This window comes from Merops nubicus, unplaced genomic scaffold (assembly GCF_000691845.1).
Source record: "Merops nubicus isolate BGI_N331 unplaced genomic scaffold, ASM69184v1 scaffold23120, whole genome shotgun sequence".
In the NCBI taxonomy this organism is placed as follows: domain Eukaryota; kingdom Metazoa; phylum Chordata; class Aves; order Coraciiformes; family Meropidae; genus Merops; species Merops nubicus.
In genome coordinates this window covers 1-12155 of record NW_008582490.1, presented here as the reverse complement: position 1 = coordinate 12155, position 12155 = coordinate 1, and the positions used below count along the sequence as shown (strand labels likewise).

General features: G+C 57.9%; 3 protein-coding genes across 3 annotated transcripts; 2 read left to right on the top strand and 1 right to left on the bottom strand.

The window, feature by feature from the left end:
• Positions 1-147: 147 nt before the first annotated feature.
• On the top strand, positions 148-5256 carry PEX16 (peroxisomal biogenesis factor 16; the record flags this gene model as incomplete). The annotated part of the gene is made up of 9 exons (XM_008937938.1): positions 148-224; positions 1420-1553; positions 1794-1900; positions 2341-2421; positions 2844-2996; positions 3107-3179; positions 3460-3579; positions 3735-3799; positions 4729-5256. Coding segments are annotated over 9 exons (869 nt in total), but the record flags the coding sequence as incomplete, so codon positions are not given.
• Positions 5257-6105: 849 nt separating this feature from the next.
• On the top strand, positions 6106-6695 carry LOC103770653 (chromosome unknown open reading frame, human C11orf94). Its single transcript, XM_008937926.1, has 3 exons — positions 6106-6173; positions 6396-6463; positions 6559-6695. The coding sequence occupies exons 1-3, from the start codon at positions 6106-6108 to the stop codon at positions 6693-6695; spliced, it is 273 nt and encodes a 90-aa protein (XP_008936174.1).
• Positions 6696-7784: 1089 nt separating this feature from the next.
• On the bottom strand, positions 7785-12150 carry MAPK8IP1 (mitogen-activated protein kinase 8 interacting protein 1; the record flags this gene model as incomplete). The annotated part of the gene is made up of 8 exons (XM_008937915.1): positions 7785-7933; positions 8380-8478; positions 8823-8893; positions 10182-10301; positions 10427-10536; positions 10750-10922; positions 11283-11358; positions 11895-12150. Coding segments are annotated over 8 exons (978 nt in total), but the record flags the coding sequence as incomplete, so codon positions are not given.
• Between the last annotated feature and the right edge of the window lie 5 nt (positions 12151-12155).

Genomic DNA, 12155 nt, shown 5'->3' with positions numbered 1-12155 from the left:
GGCTGAGGCTCCGTCTCTGCCCCTGCCCTCACCCCCTTGTCCTCTTCGTGCCCGGCTGGGGCCGAGGGGTCGCTGCCCTTCTTCCCCTCCTCGTTTCGGGGTGCTCTGTGTGCGTCCCGTCATGGCGGCGTTGCTGTCCTTTTCTAGTGTACTCTGCCTCAAACCTCCTGGTGCTGTTAAACGACTGGATTCTCCGCAAGGAGCTGCAGCGGAGCCTGCCCGGGGTAAGGCCGGAGTGCGTGGGGCAGGGTGTGGGATGTGTGCTTTCTGCCTTGCAGGAGCTTTCAGGGAGTGCCTCTAGAAATTAACAGGTCTTTGTGGCCTCTCTCTGCTGCTAGGTATGCAGAGGCAACCTCTGGATGCAGGTGAACAGCAACCCTGGCTTGGGGGAGTGACCAGAGCACTCCCATGACCACAGAAACCAGGCTCTGACTTGCACCAGAGGCTGTTTTGAGAACTCAGAAGTTGAGCCAGGCAGAATTGCTGCTGAACAACCACCGCTGTTTGCAGAGCAGTGGCTCTGGAGCCCTGAAGCTCTGATTCCATCCCTCAGATTCTTCCTCTGTGTATGCTACTGAGCAAAAGGAACAGAAGCAGTTTGCTCCTGTGCCTGTCTTGCAAGAGCCCTAGGCTGGCTCCCAGTGTTGCTTAGACCCTTTGGGGAGTGAGGAGGAGGGTGTTTTGTTCCAGACAGACCTCTTCTGTTGCAAGCCTGCCTGCTGTGTGGGTTTGGGTGTCAGCAGGGCCCTGCCTGAAGTGTCAGGTGTGTGGCAAACAAATGCAGAAGACTCATTTCCCTGGCTGTTAAAAGGACAGAGTGCATTTCACTGTGTTGTGGATATTGGTGCTTTCCAACGAGTTAAATCCTGTGGTTGGCAGCACTGGTGAGTTCCCACGTGGGGAGCAGAGACCCAGGCTGGAGGAGCACCCACTGTCTTGGGGTCCATGCCTGTGTTCAGCTACGTGTTTGCCCTGGCGGTCCCTCTGCTCCAAGCACATTCCCTTGTCAACTCTAACCAAGGAGGAGGCTTGTTGTGTGTCCCAGCTGTGGGGTGAGGAGGAGGAGGGAGTTTTGCCATGGAATTCAGGCACACTGCCACAACCCAGGAGATTGTCCTGCTGTGTCAGTTGGGGTAGCGAGCAATCCAAGGTTGGGGTGTTCTCCCTGCTTCTAAAGGAGCAGCTCTGCATGATACTGTGATGTCTCAGCCTGCCCTCCTTGGAGGGAGAGAAGGAAGGGGGCTTGTGTGTAGGCTCTGGCCGCAGTAGAGGCACCACATTTTGCTTCTGGAGCTGTGACTGACAGGCCACGTGGTGCTTATTTCTGAGGGTGCCACCAGACTGGGCTGTGCTTCTGCCCTGTTAAACTCCCGAGCAGAACCTGCATCCCGTTCCCCTTCTCCCCTCTGTGTTTTGCAGTCCCTGCCCCAGCAGAAGCTGCTGACCTGGCTGAGTGTGCTAGAATGCGTGGAGGTCTTTGCAGAGATGGGGACAGCCAGGGTCTGGGGGGAGATGGGCCGATGGACCATCATTGTCCTCATCCAGCTGGCTAAGTAAGTGCCCCAGGCAGAGGGGAGCGGGCAGCGTGCGCTGGGAAAGGGGATCTGGGGGGGACCCCAGGGAAAAACCCAAGCAGGACTGAGCTGCTGGTCCCTGAGCCTGGGGGAATTTGGAGCCCTGCCCCTCTCACTTCACCAGTTGCCCTGGGCAGACCTGAGCCTTTCCTCTTCTGTGGAAGCCACCAGCCACAACGGGGACCCTGGTGCTGAAGGCTTCCGTGTGTCTGCTCCCAGAGCCATCCTCCGCCTCCTGCTCCTGCTGTGGTACAGAGCTGGCATCCAGACCTCTCCTCCCATCGTGCCGCTGAACAGGGAGCAGCAGCAGCCTCTCCACCCCCAAGGTGAGCCCACGGTGCTGTCACCTCTTGGCCTGCTAGGAATTACTCACCAGAGCAGCAGTTTGGGCAGCACGGGGAACCGTGAGGCTGCCGAGCACAAAACTTCCCACCCTCTGCTGAGCATAAGTCAGCTGAGTGGCAGGGCTGTCCTGCAGGACAAGAGGAGGAGGTGGAGGAGTCTAAGCCTGGAACCCCTGGCTGAACAGCAAGGCAGACTGTCCCCCCTTGTTGTCTGGTGAGGCAGGAGGTCCTAGGCCTGGGCAACATCAGGCAGCTCTGCCTTTTACCCTCTGTGCAGCGCTGGCCCTTTCAGGATGGTTTGGTTTGCACCAGAGCAAACTTTTCAGTCTGCCCTTGATGGCGATGGAGGGAAGGGTGCTGCCAGCTCTGAGGTGGGGCGTGTTCCTTGGGAGCCTGACCCCTGTGGCTGTTTTCTCCTGCAGAGATGGAAGGCAGCTCCTCAGGGAAGGATCAGACCTACGTCGGGCGGCGTTCCAGCCGTGTGGTGCGCTCTCTCCAGAGCAGTGAGTAGCTGAGCCTGTTTTCTGCCTTTGCCTGAGCTCTTCCTGCTCCGTGCCCTTTCTCTGTGACCTGGACGTAGGCAGTGAAGAGCAGGACCTTGTGTTGCCAGTCACTGGGCCCTGGGGGTGGGAGGACATCAAAGCAACAGGGGCATGCTGCAAGGCTAGCACTTGAACTGTTTTCCCAAGTGAACTGTGAAACGAGGGTGACCCTTCAGCGTGGTTACTCCTTGAGGAGCACAGACCTTAGGAGCACCTCTCCCTGCTCTGTCCCCAAGTTCTGAGGGTGCCAGTCAGCCACAGCAGCTGCTGCATGTGCACCTCTTCAAGCTTTCCTGTTTCACACCTTCACGGTGCAGAAAGCGGCGGGGTGGTGGCGTGAGGAAGGTTTTAGTTGGGTTACTGACCTGATCTGCTTGTTTCAGCCCCATCCCTGCAGTCCAGGCACTGGGGATCCCCCCAGCAGAGGGAGGAGTCTCAGAGCCGAAGAGCAGAGGAGATGAACCAGCCTCCCACCCCTCTGGGCCTCCAAGAAACCATCGCAGAATCCCTCTACATCACCCGGCCTCTGCTCCACTGTATCCTGCCCTGCCTGGGTGCACTGCTTTGCTGGCACCCAGGGGATTGTTCTACGTGCCTCTTCTTAGGCACCTCTGGTTCCTTCTGTTCCTTGACTGCGTGTTCCTAGTATTGAGTTTAGGGTTGTGGGGCCAGAGATCATGGAAACCCTGGCTCCTCTCAGCAGTCCTGGACATCTCGAGGTCAGTCTGAGGAAGAGTCTTTGCTGGTGCTGGAGGTTGGTGGTGGCTGAGCATCACGCTTCCCTGTTCCCTAATCCCTGGCAGGCCCTGCTGAGAGAAATACCAGGGGCTGGTCTTTATTTGGGAGACTGACACATTTAGGGATCTTCTGCAACACTTTAAGTGCTCTCTGCTCTTCGCTGGTTGCATGGAGCTGGAAAAGAGGGCGTGTAGAAACCCACTTTCTTCTCCCTGCTGGCTGCTGTTGCTGTGAGTGAGCTCTCTACCCTTCTCCTTGCAGCCTGAGCTTGCTGAGTGATCTGAAGGACCTGAGCAGGCGGGAGCGAGCGGAGCTGAGGCGACGAACCATCCTGCTGCTCTACTACCTGCTGAGATCTCCCTTCTACGACCGATACTCAGAGTAAGGGGCCTCTGCTGGGCTCTGGCTGGAGATTTCCCTTTCAGCACAGTGTTGGGGATCCGAAACTGTCTGGTGACCAGGTCGATTTGGGCCATTGCTGTTTGAGCATTCAACAGCTGGGGCATTGGGCTCATTTATGGTCCCTCCTTTCCTAGGGGCAGGATCCTCCTCCTCCTGCGCTTGCTGGCTGACTATGTGCCTGGAGTTGGCTTTGTCACACGTAAGTGGGTCCCACTGCTATACCCCCACCTCTGTTAGGTGGAGAAAAATTAGGGAAGAAGGTCTGTCAGTTGGTTTCCAACTTGTGGAAGGAATTGGGAAGTCCCGAGAACATTAGCACCAGAGCAGCCTGGGTTGATGCTCGTGTTGTTTTAAACTGGAACAGGAAAGGATGACTTGCTTCCTGACTTGACCACAGTGCTCAAGCTCCATGTACCCTCCCAGGCTGCAGCCCTGTTTCTGAACTCTTTTTTTCTTGGTCCCCAGTCTGCAGTGCAGACACAATGGGTAAATGGGTGCCCAGGGTATTCATAAATCAGAGGGCCAAACCAGGTCTGTCTTCTAGTCTTTCACCAGAGGATCCCCTTGTTAGGGACCAGAATTCTGCCTCCCCCTCTCCCTTGCTGATAGAAAGCCTTTAGTGGAACGATTCCTGGCAGTGATGTGGCACTACATCAGCCTGGCATAGTGGGATTGTCCTTCCTTTGGGGAGATCACAAGGCTGGCTCCACAGCAGTCACTTCTGAGTCTGCACCTGCCCGTTGTTGCTGAGTTATCTTCTCTTCCCTGTGCCACAGCTGTGTCCTCCTGACTCACTGCCCGTGGGTTTACCCCTTGCACATTGTAGACCCCACTTCCCACTGGAGCTTGGATGTGTGAGGTCTGAGGGAGTGGTGTCCCACAACGTGGCTCTGCTGACCGTGTTTCACACCCTGCTTGGTCCTGTTCCCATCTCTGGCACCACATCCCAAGGTGGTCTCCCAGCTTGTCAAAAGTAACTGTTTTATTCTAGGGTTCATCTGAGTTGTGTAACTGGAGATTTGGGGTTGTTTGGTATGGTAACAAGAAAGGGAGTGATACCCCACACACATACAGCTTCATGCTTTTGCCTTTCTCTGTGTGTGTGATCCCTCTCTTCTCTCATTTCAGGGCCACTGATGGATTACTTGCCTGCTTGGCAGAAAATCTATTTCTACAACTGGGGCTGATGAGAAGATGGTTCTTCTCTGCTAAGATCATGGCTGGACGTTTCTAAGGAGGGCAGGCAGCTTGGGGGAGGGATGTTGGTGATGTCTACTATTCAGTTACACCATCAATGAAAAGCTCCTGTTCTGCACAGTGGGGAAGGGAGCGTGTGTCACTTTTTTTAACAGGTCTGTCTGTGAGTGATGGACACCACATGTATGGAGCAAACCCTGGGCTACTTCTTTCTCTGGACTGTTCAGTGGCTGTAGTGATGGTGATGGGACAACCTCTTTTTTTTTTTAAAGCACTTGATTCTTCTCCTTTTGTACAGCTGCACCTATAATCAAGCCAGGCAGGGTGGTGTTTTTTTTGGAGAGCATTGTCTCCCACCTCATGGCACTGAGGATGACCTGCAGCCTGCTTGTGTTGGCCTTGCCTGGCCAATCTGCTTGGAGCGGGTTTGTCTGTCAAATAAACTGACCTGAAGGATCTCTCCCTCTTTGCACGTGTCTGGTTGCCAGCAGGGCTCTGGCTGTCACAATGAGCAACTTCTGTCTGTCCCTGTGTCAGGCAGGGCCCCACATGTTGCTCAGCTGATGGCTGTAGTTGTGTAGCTCCAGCTGCTGGGTTCAGTCCCCAGTTTCCTGGCCTTCCCCTGGAGGAATGGAGAGCTGCAGCTTGCAGGCTGCTCTGCTGTGTGTGCTGAGAGGGCCTGCAGAACGGCTGCCAGCCAGGGCTCGGGGGCTTGGCCAAGAGCAAAGATGATATTAAGAGGTTAATTCAGCAACTACTGCTGTGCCACGCTTAATGAAGAGCCCAGGAGAGGCCTGGACAGCCACGGCCATCCTTTTACATCTGCTCTGCTCACGGGGGGACTGCTGAGGCATTGATCTGCTCAGGGAGCTGCTGTGGAGATTCCCTTGGCCAGAACAAAGGGGTAGCCAGCTGGTGGCACTGGGTTGCCTCACAGGCAGCTCTGCAGAGCTTGGGAGCTGGGAAATGTCATGTGCATTGGCCTTAAGGGAGGTGACAGGAGCATTCCTTCCTGAACCATCCTTGAGGGATTGGGGCTGCAGGGGTCACAGCCTTCTTGCCTCAGCACTTGAAACAGTGGTGAGGGACAGGGGAACAGCCCTGGAGCTGTGGCTGCATGGGAGGGGTGTGCACCCCTGCAGAAGGGCTGTGAGCTGAATAGTGGGGCAGGACCAGAGCTTCCACAGCCAGAGGGGGTAGGCAGCAGCACCTGGGCAGGGGCTGGGCTCCTGCCCAACCCAGGCTGGTGTCCAGGGCCACCGGGGTGGCTCCTCTGTGACCTCAGTGGAACTGGCATCAGGGTGCACCATGCTGTGCTGGCTGCTGCTGCTTGCCCTGCTGCTGGGGGCTGCCCTCCCACGGCCCTTGCCTCAGAGGTGATGATGCTTCCCTCCTCCTCCTCCTCCTCCTCCTCCCCCTGGTTCCTGCAGAGGTCCCCCGAGGCTCCTGGTCCGGGTGTGGGCTAGCACTCACCAAGCCCTCAAGAACTGGCCAGGCTGGGAGAAGACAAAGTGGTGCACGGGAGCTCTCATGCCAGCATGGGTAAGTGCCACGGGGTTTTGGCTCACTCCTGTCCCCATTTTCCTCCACAGTGCCAGCTACTCGGTCCCCGAGGACTTCTCTGCTCCCCTGGAGCTTCCACAGCAGCACTTTGGCCTGGTGGACGGTACGGCGTGCTCCTCACCCCTCTGAACTCCCTAGCCATGAGGCTGGTGGCCCTCAGCCCAGGGCTGAGCCCAGGCTCCCCATTCTCACCCCCAGATTACGGCATCCAGCCCAAGCAGCCTCACCTGAGGAGCCGGCCGGGCCGGGTGCGGCCACCGGGGCTGGGCAGAGCTGGCAAAAGCAAGAGAGACGAGCTGGACTTGCAGGACTACTATGAAGATAGCCACCTGTGAGCCAGCCCTGCCCCTCTGCCCACCTCAGCCCTGCCTCGGGGACCCTCTGCTGCTGCTGGACAGTGGAGGTGTGAAGTTTAGGAATCCTGGGTGGCCAGGGTGTTGGGGTAAGCAAGCCCTGCTCTGAGCAGAAGATGCCCTCCTGGGATTACAGCCCCTCCCAAGGTCCCCTGGCAGGACACAAACAGCACAGCAGCCCTGCTCCATGAACCATCATATTTAATAATTGTTGCCATCACATCAGATCCAGCTGAAGCACAGAGACCGCTGGTTGGGGGGAAGAGGGAGAGTTCTTCCTCCCTGCTGCTTCGCCAGGCTCCCTGCAGGTTTTTTAGCCCTTCCCTGCCCTGCCAGCAGCACCCAGCTCTGCACAGGGGCTGAGCCCCACCTCCCTGGGGTGGCCCAGCTCTGCCCCTGCCTCTGCCACCTGCAGCTGGGGGGGGAAAGGGGCAGGGAAAGGGGCCCCTCCCCAGCATGTAATTACTCCAGAGAGGTAGGGGAGAGATTGTTCTCTCTCCTCGGGGCACAGATAGAAGAGGGGAGCGACCAGGGGCAGGGGTGAGCTCTCTCAGTTCAGCCTGGTGCTGGCTCTGGCAGAGAAGACACTGGAGCTCCTGCCCCGCAGCCTCACCGCCAGCCTCATCCCCAGGGCCTGGCAGGGGAGGTGTTGCCCACTCACGGCAAGCTCGTCTCCCAGGCAGGAGCCAGCACGTGGGTCTGGATTGCTGTAGCTGCTGCATCTTCATACCCAGAGCCTGACTCTGCCTCTGCATTAAAAGTCACCCCAGAGGGCTGTGAGGGGAAGCTGGGCCACGGTCACGAGGAGGAGACACCACCACCCCCCAGCCTGCAGCAGGAAAGGGCTCGAGCGTGCAGCTCCACACCCTCCCAACGCTCCCAGGCGGGGCACCCAGAGCGTGCTCCTCCCAGAGAATAAACTAAGAGTATTTTGTACAAGAAACACAATTTGTCCAGCCCTCCCCCCTCCCGTCCCCCCCCAGGCCCGAGGAAGGGGAGTCACGAAAAGGGGGGGCGCTCCGTGGGCCGGGGAGCCCTGCCCCTGGCCCCCTCCTTCTCCAGGCTCAAAGCAGCTCTTGTCCATGCACGACGCTGGGAAGGGGCGAAACTGCAGCCCTGGCTGTGCAGGAGGTGCCTGGGCCAGCCCCTACTCCAGGTAGATGTCCTCCGTGGGGCACGTGTACTCCACATACTCCTTGTAGAACTGCTGAAAAGCCCTCCTGCAACACAGCACCGGGCAGAGCTGAGCAGCCTCCTCTCCACAGGGCTGCCCTTCTCACCCTCTCTCCCTACCCTGTGGCCAGTTTGACCCTCCAGCCCCTGGTCCCCTCCTGCGTTAGCACCCAGAGCTGCCATCAGAGCCACAGGGTGGTTGGAGACCACCACAGGGTCTCCTTCCTTGCTCCAGTCCCCTGCCCAGCACCTGCCTTCCAGCCATCTGCCTGCAAAGCCTTGCACTGGGACTCATTCCAGGGTTGTCAGGAACATGCTGCCTGCAGCCCTGGCAATCCTGGCTCTTGCCCCAGGTCTCTCACAGGTGGGAAGAGGTGCCAGCCTGAGGCCAGCCCCCAGCCCCACATGTATGGGGAGACGGCAGGATTGGGCCTGGCTGCCTTGTTCCTCCTGCTTTTTGGGAGCAAGCCTTCCCTGCCCAGCCAGGACTCACCCTACAGACTCTGCCAGTGGCTTCGTGGACTCCTCCGAGACGAAGACGTGACAGGCAAATCTGTGGTCAGCAGGGTGCTTGGTGATGAACCCAAAATATCTGAGAGCAGAGAGCCAGAGTGTGACTGGACCAGCAGACAAGCAGGCACAGGTACCCCAGCTTCCCTGAGGTGTGGGACCTGCACCTCCTCCCAATCCTAGTGGCCACCAGCTGCCATGGCCCATGGCCAGAGCAGGGATGTAATTCCCATCCAAAGGCTGCTTCTGTGTGAAGCTGCAGTGCTGGGCTCACAGGAAAAGGGAAGCCCTCAGGACCTGGGTGCTGGGAAGCCCCCCTTTCCCTTCCCAGCCCAAATCATGCTGCCCCAGGCAGCAGGAAGGCAGCAAAGCCTTCGTGCTGAGCTGCTGGTGTTGAGAGCTGCCCTGCTCCCCCCTGCTACTCACTTGTTGTTCTTTGGATGGTACCCACAAAAGGAAATGTTCTTCAGCTGGAAAAAATGGCTACACTTGTTTACCTGTGGGGGAAGAGGGAGAGAAACATCAAAGCTTTCCTTCCCACTGCCCTGAGGGGCAGCCAGGCTCTGGCCCTTGGAAATAAGCCCTCGGGCTGAGCAATGAAATGAACTGGAGCCTGATCCAGCCGCAGCCGCAGGATGGCCTCAAGCACCAGCACACAGGGTGCTCTTCAGGCAGCTCTCCTGGCTCCCACCCTGGCTGCCTGTGCCTCCAGCAGCTCCCCTGGGCTTTCCCTGGAGGCCCTAGGTTAGGCTGTACTCAAGCTAGAAGCAGTGCTGCTGTTCACCCAGCACACATGGACCTTCCCTTGCTAAAAAAAAGCTCTTAGAAATACCAGCGGAGAGAAGGAGAATGGATAATTCAGAACTAAATTCAAGCCTGGGTGTTCAAAGGGTCTCAGCCAGAAACGAGAAGGGAGTTACATGCCTTTAAAGAGCAACTAAATCGATGGTATCCTCTAGATCCAAGCAAGACTTGTAGAAACCCCAGCCCAACTCTCAGTCACACCACTCAGAGCCGTGCACTACTCCCACCCCCACCGCTGCGGGAGGTTTCCCAACAGCTTGCTCCAAAGCCCTTGCTCTGCCCAGCACCTTGCCAGGCTTCTCTAAGGCTACTTATGCAGAATGCTAATCAGCAGCCTGCCATAGATTTAAGGAGATTACAGGGCAGATCTGGAGGACACCTCTTAAAATAGCAGCAGAAAGGTTTAGGAGCAGCTGACAGATTACTGGCACGGCTCAGCTCGCAGCACCCCAGCACAACGATGTGCTTGGCAGCTGGGCATCAGACACTGGCACAGCCCAAGGCTGGGAGCCCATGGGGCACAAGGGACCCTGAGGTGGGCCTACAACCCTGCTGATGGTGTTTCTCACACCCACAGATGTGGATGTGAGAAGATTTTCATATATTGATGAGGAAGGAAGAGGCAGGTTTTGGTCTCTTCTCACAAGTAACTAGGGATAGGACAAGAGGGAATGGCCTCAAGCTGCTCCTGAGGAGGTTTAGGTTGGACATGAGGAAGAACTTTTTCACTGAAAGGGTTGTCAGGCCTTGGAACAGGCTGTCCAGGGAGGTGGTGGAGCAGCCATCCCTGGAAGGGTTTAAAAGCCCTGTAGATGTGGGGCTTGAAGATACATCTTAGAGGTGGATTTGGTAGAGCAGAGTTCATGGCTGGACTCGGTGATCTTAGAGATCTTTTCCAACCAAAGGGATTTTGTGATTCTATATGCAAACGTGCCCTGTAGCACAGGGCAGCAGCCAGGGAAGGGGTGAGAGGAGCATCACCTTGCTGTGCTCCTTGGAGTCATCAGCTTTCACAGCAATCTTGACACCACGCACGCTGATCTCCAGGACGCAGCTGGAGGGCGGGTTAAAGTGCACAGTGAGGCGCCGGGTGGTGGCAATCTGGGAGGGGGGAAAGACAGAGAGGCCAAGCCCCGAGGCTTGTGAGCAGCTACACCCTTCCCTGCCCCTTCTCCCCTCCAGGAGGAGCAGGCACTCCTGCTCCCAGGGCTGGGGTGGGACGGTACCTTCTGCATGGCCGCGCACAGCACGTCGTTGCCCTTGTGATAGGGAACCTGCACTGAGCCAAGGAACTTCACTCGAAACTGGTCCACCCAGTCGCTGCTTTTGGCCAGAGCTGGAAGAAAGAGCACGAAGTGAGGATGGTCCCTCCACATCCCCTCTCCATATTCCCATCCCTGCACCTTTCCCTGCCCAGGGAAGATTTCCCAGCTCCCAGCATCACACCAGAAGCTGCCCATCGGTCCCTGCTGGGTGCTCAGCAGGGTCCTCCTTCCACCCCAGGCTCTGCGAGGTGGAGAGCAGCAGGCTGAGTACAGAGGCTTGGTACCTGTTAGGTGGTCTGGGTCCTTGGTGACTTCGATGGCATAGTAGGCAGGAAAAATGCCCCGGTCGCCCGTCCGCATGTTGTAGGCCTCATACCAATAGTCTTCTGCTTGCACCTCCACCAGCAAAGGATCATCCACCTCCAGCTCCAGCTCATCCGCGTGGCGAGGCACGAACCTGAGCAGGGAGGCACTAGCACCAGGCAGGCAGCACCCTGACTAGCCAGGGGCACCTGAGATGCTGAACAAAGCATCTAAGCAGGTTTAGACTCTAAAGGCGGCAGCACCCTGGCGCCTAAGGTGAGGAGGGCATCCTTGCAGCACCACCCATGCTGCTCCCCAGAGGTCCCAGCTGCCCTCAGAGGTCTTGCCTCTGCAGCAGCCTGGGCAGATGGCAAGCTACAGGCAGTGGTTTGGTCCCTAGGGCTTCCCCAAAGCTGGAAAGATTGGGATTTGGGCTGGCTGCACCGTGGTGGGAGTGCAGCACCGGCTTTGCTCCATAAAAGGCTGGGGACACTGCTCCCACCTGCAAGCTCACCTAAAGACAGCACGGTGGGTCTGCTCCTGCTCCTCCCCGTTGATCATGCAGGAGAACAACCCGAAGGACTCGGCACCTGGGGACACAGGCAGAGAAGGACATCTAAGTGTTGAGGGGCCAGCAGCACAACCAAGGGATGGACATCAAGCCAAACCAGACACTGATGCTCCTGGAGGGTGGCTTGGCTGAGATGAAGCCACGTGGTGCCACACAAGAGACAGACACAGCTAGAGCCACTGCACTGGTGCTGGGTGGTCCCACTGGGACCATGACCTCCCTGCACAGCTGTGACAGGCAGTGCCAGCAGTGGGACTGGCGCCCCTCCAGAAGGGATGCTGTCCTCCTGAGAGACCACTCAGCCTTCCCCTCAGCATGGCCATACCTCAGGAGAGCCAAAACAAAGAAGCCTGAAACACTTCTGGCCACCTGCACCTGCAGGCTGAAAGGCTTCCAGACGTTCCCCTCTCCCCCTGCCCCCAACACCTCCCCAGCCACCAGGGAGGAAGCCCCAGGCTGCGGCAAGCAGACCTGCCGGTGGCTCACCAGGGACGGACAGGGCTGGCCAGGCAGGTAGCCACCCAACCCACCTCCCCCCTGGTGCCCAGCACTCACTGGAGGAGCGTGCCCTGCCGCTCATGAAGACGTTGAGGAACTTCTTGGAGAAGTGGATGTCCGCCTCGGGGGTGGAGTCCTCCGAGAGGCAGACAGAGTCGCGCTTCAGCGCGTCCTCCTCGTACTCCTCGCCGATGGCCGACTCGTAGGGCGAGGAGACGCAGTTGTCATAGACGGTGGCCGAGTCGCTCTCGTCGCTGTAGCCCGAGTAGCACTGCTTGAGGCTCACCAGCTCCAGCTGCATGTTCTCGTCCACCACCA